This window comes from Centruroides sculpturatus, unplaced genomic scaffold, assembly GCF_000671375.1.
Source record: "Centruroides sculpturatus isolate CEXI.00-Female unplaced genomic scaffold, Cexi_2.0 scaffold36, whole genome shotgun sequence".
Classification (NCBI taxonomy): Eukaryota; Metazoa; Arthropoda; class Arachnida; order Scorpiones; family Buthidae; genus Centruroides; species Centruroides sculpturatus.
Genome location: NW_019384384.1, coordinates 1327044 through 1328917, shown reverse-complemented (window position 1 = coordinate 1328917; position 1874 = coordinate 1327044). Strand labels below are relative to the sequence as shown.

General features: G+C 30.1%; 1 protein-coding gene across 2 annotated transcripts in view; it reads right to left on the bottom strand.

The window, feature by feature from the left end:
• LOC111618006 (acyl-CoA dehydrogenase family member 9, mitochondrial-like) overlaps nt 1–1596 on the bottom strand; it is a 55962-nt gene extending 54366 nt beyond the window's left edge. The window contains exon 1 of one of the 2 annotated variants that reach the window (XM_023359423.1): nt 1397–1596. In XM_023359423.1, the coding sequence (XP_023215191.1) occupies nt 1397–1420 (24 nt within the window). In that variant the 5' untranslated portion in view covers nt 1421–1596. The remainder of the gene's footprint in view (nt 1–1396) is intronic. The other variant, XM_023359424.1, reaches the window with a different exon arrangement.
• Nucleotides 1597–1874: the final 278 nt, after the last annotated feature.

The window sequence follows — 1874 nt, the reverse complement described above, 5'->3', positions numbered from 1 at the left end:
CCAGAAGTGATGTGTTGTATAGTTTCTGGCATGATGTGACATTTTCTGCATGTGTCATTTGTGAGTGTTGTTTCTTTGAGTATGTGTTTTCTGTAGTTTTTAGTATTTATGACCTGATCCTGTTTGGCAATCACGAACCCTTCCGTCTCCCCAAAGAGGCATCCCCAATCTAACCAACTGTCTGACGCAGTTTTGTCAACAAAATCCTGGGCCAGGTCATAAGGATGCCATGGAGCCATGGAGTGCCTTTTGAGCCCACGATTGTTTAAAATTTAATGGTGTCTATGCTTTTTATATGTTGTGTCAAGTCTGTATGATGTGAGTGTAAGTTTAATGGTGTGTTATTTGACTCTGCTAGAGTTATTGCTTTATGTAATTGTGATGTTTCTTGTTTCCTGTAGAAAAACTCTTGCAAGGACTGTATTTGTTTGTAGTGAAGGTTAACTATGTCAATCAGGCCACGTCTGCCATCCTTACGTGGAAGAGTTAATCTTTCTGTGGCAGATTTAGGATGATGTTGTTTATGCTTAGTAAGTGTTGTTCTTATATTAATATATAGTTAACAAGCAACTATATGCTTACATTTACCTCTTGTACCAGATTTTGCAGCTACATATGCAATCCAATCTTTTTAATCTGAAATTATATGTTATGTCCAGTAAAGGACCTTGCATATTTACTCATCTTTATTGTTACCTATTGGATTTTATATAAATCTTAATAATGTTACTGGCCCTTGATCTGTGACGTCTGTAGACATAATGCAGAAATTTCTGTATTATTTTGTCCTTTAATACTTCATGACAATATGACCTATGTCCAAAACTACTTTTCCTATCTTTAATGGCCTTGACCTTTTCCCAGTCTACACTAACATATCAGATAGATTAATATTTAACATAATTTTTATTGGCTACAATGTACAATGTATTGCATGTGCTAATGGGCTAGGAGATTACCCTGACTATGAAAACCATATTACTTTAATTTGCAGCTCCACTTGATGTCTGTCTTAACTTGCAAACTGCAGTAAAGTATTCTAAAATAAACAGAATATTATAACATAATAATTCATGTTGCTAGTATTTTAAATGAAATAACAGTAAATTAACTACATTCCAAAACATTAAGAAATTAAATACTAATCAACATGTGATAAGTATTTATTTTATTAAATTTCATATTTGTAATATCAAATGCTCCTAAAATTTTTCTCCTAGTTAAGACTGTACTGTGATTTATATTGTATATTGATAGATATATATGTGTAAAATCAGTTGTCAAATATAAATCATATCTAATTTTAATTTAATAGTTAATATGAAAACATTATTATTAAAATTAAAATATATAAGTTAAACTTAGCAGCCAAAAATTATTATTGTAATGACAGTACCTGAATTCCCATTAATTCATGCATGCTAAGAATACGAGATATTGAAGGATTTCTTCCAACTGTTTCTGCTAATCGAGCATATTCAGTGAAAGTATATCCTAATCCTCCTGAAATAAATATTTAAAAATTCAATTAAAAGATCAATTACCATTAAATCTTTTTTAAAGCTTTAATTATCCACACTAATAAGTTGTACAACATGAGTGCCTGCTGTTGGCAAAGCATGGCCCATAAGGCCCTTGTGCCATAAAACTTCAATAACCAACCAAACCAATAAATTTAATAAATACATTAAACTTATTGAGTCTGACAAACTCAATAAGTTTAATCTATTGAAAACAAAAATAATTTAAAACAATCTTCTTGTGTCATCTGTAAAATTTTTTCTAAACAATTTAATCATATTGTTAGAAATTTAAATTTATTTACAAAATTGTATTAGAACAGATTACAAACAAGCAATTATTTATTCTGACAT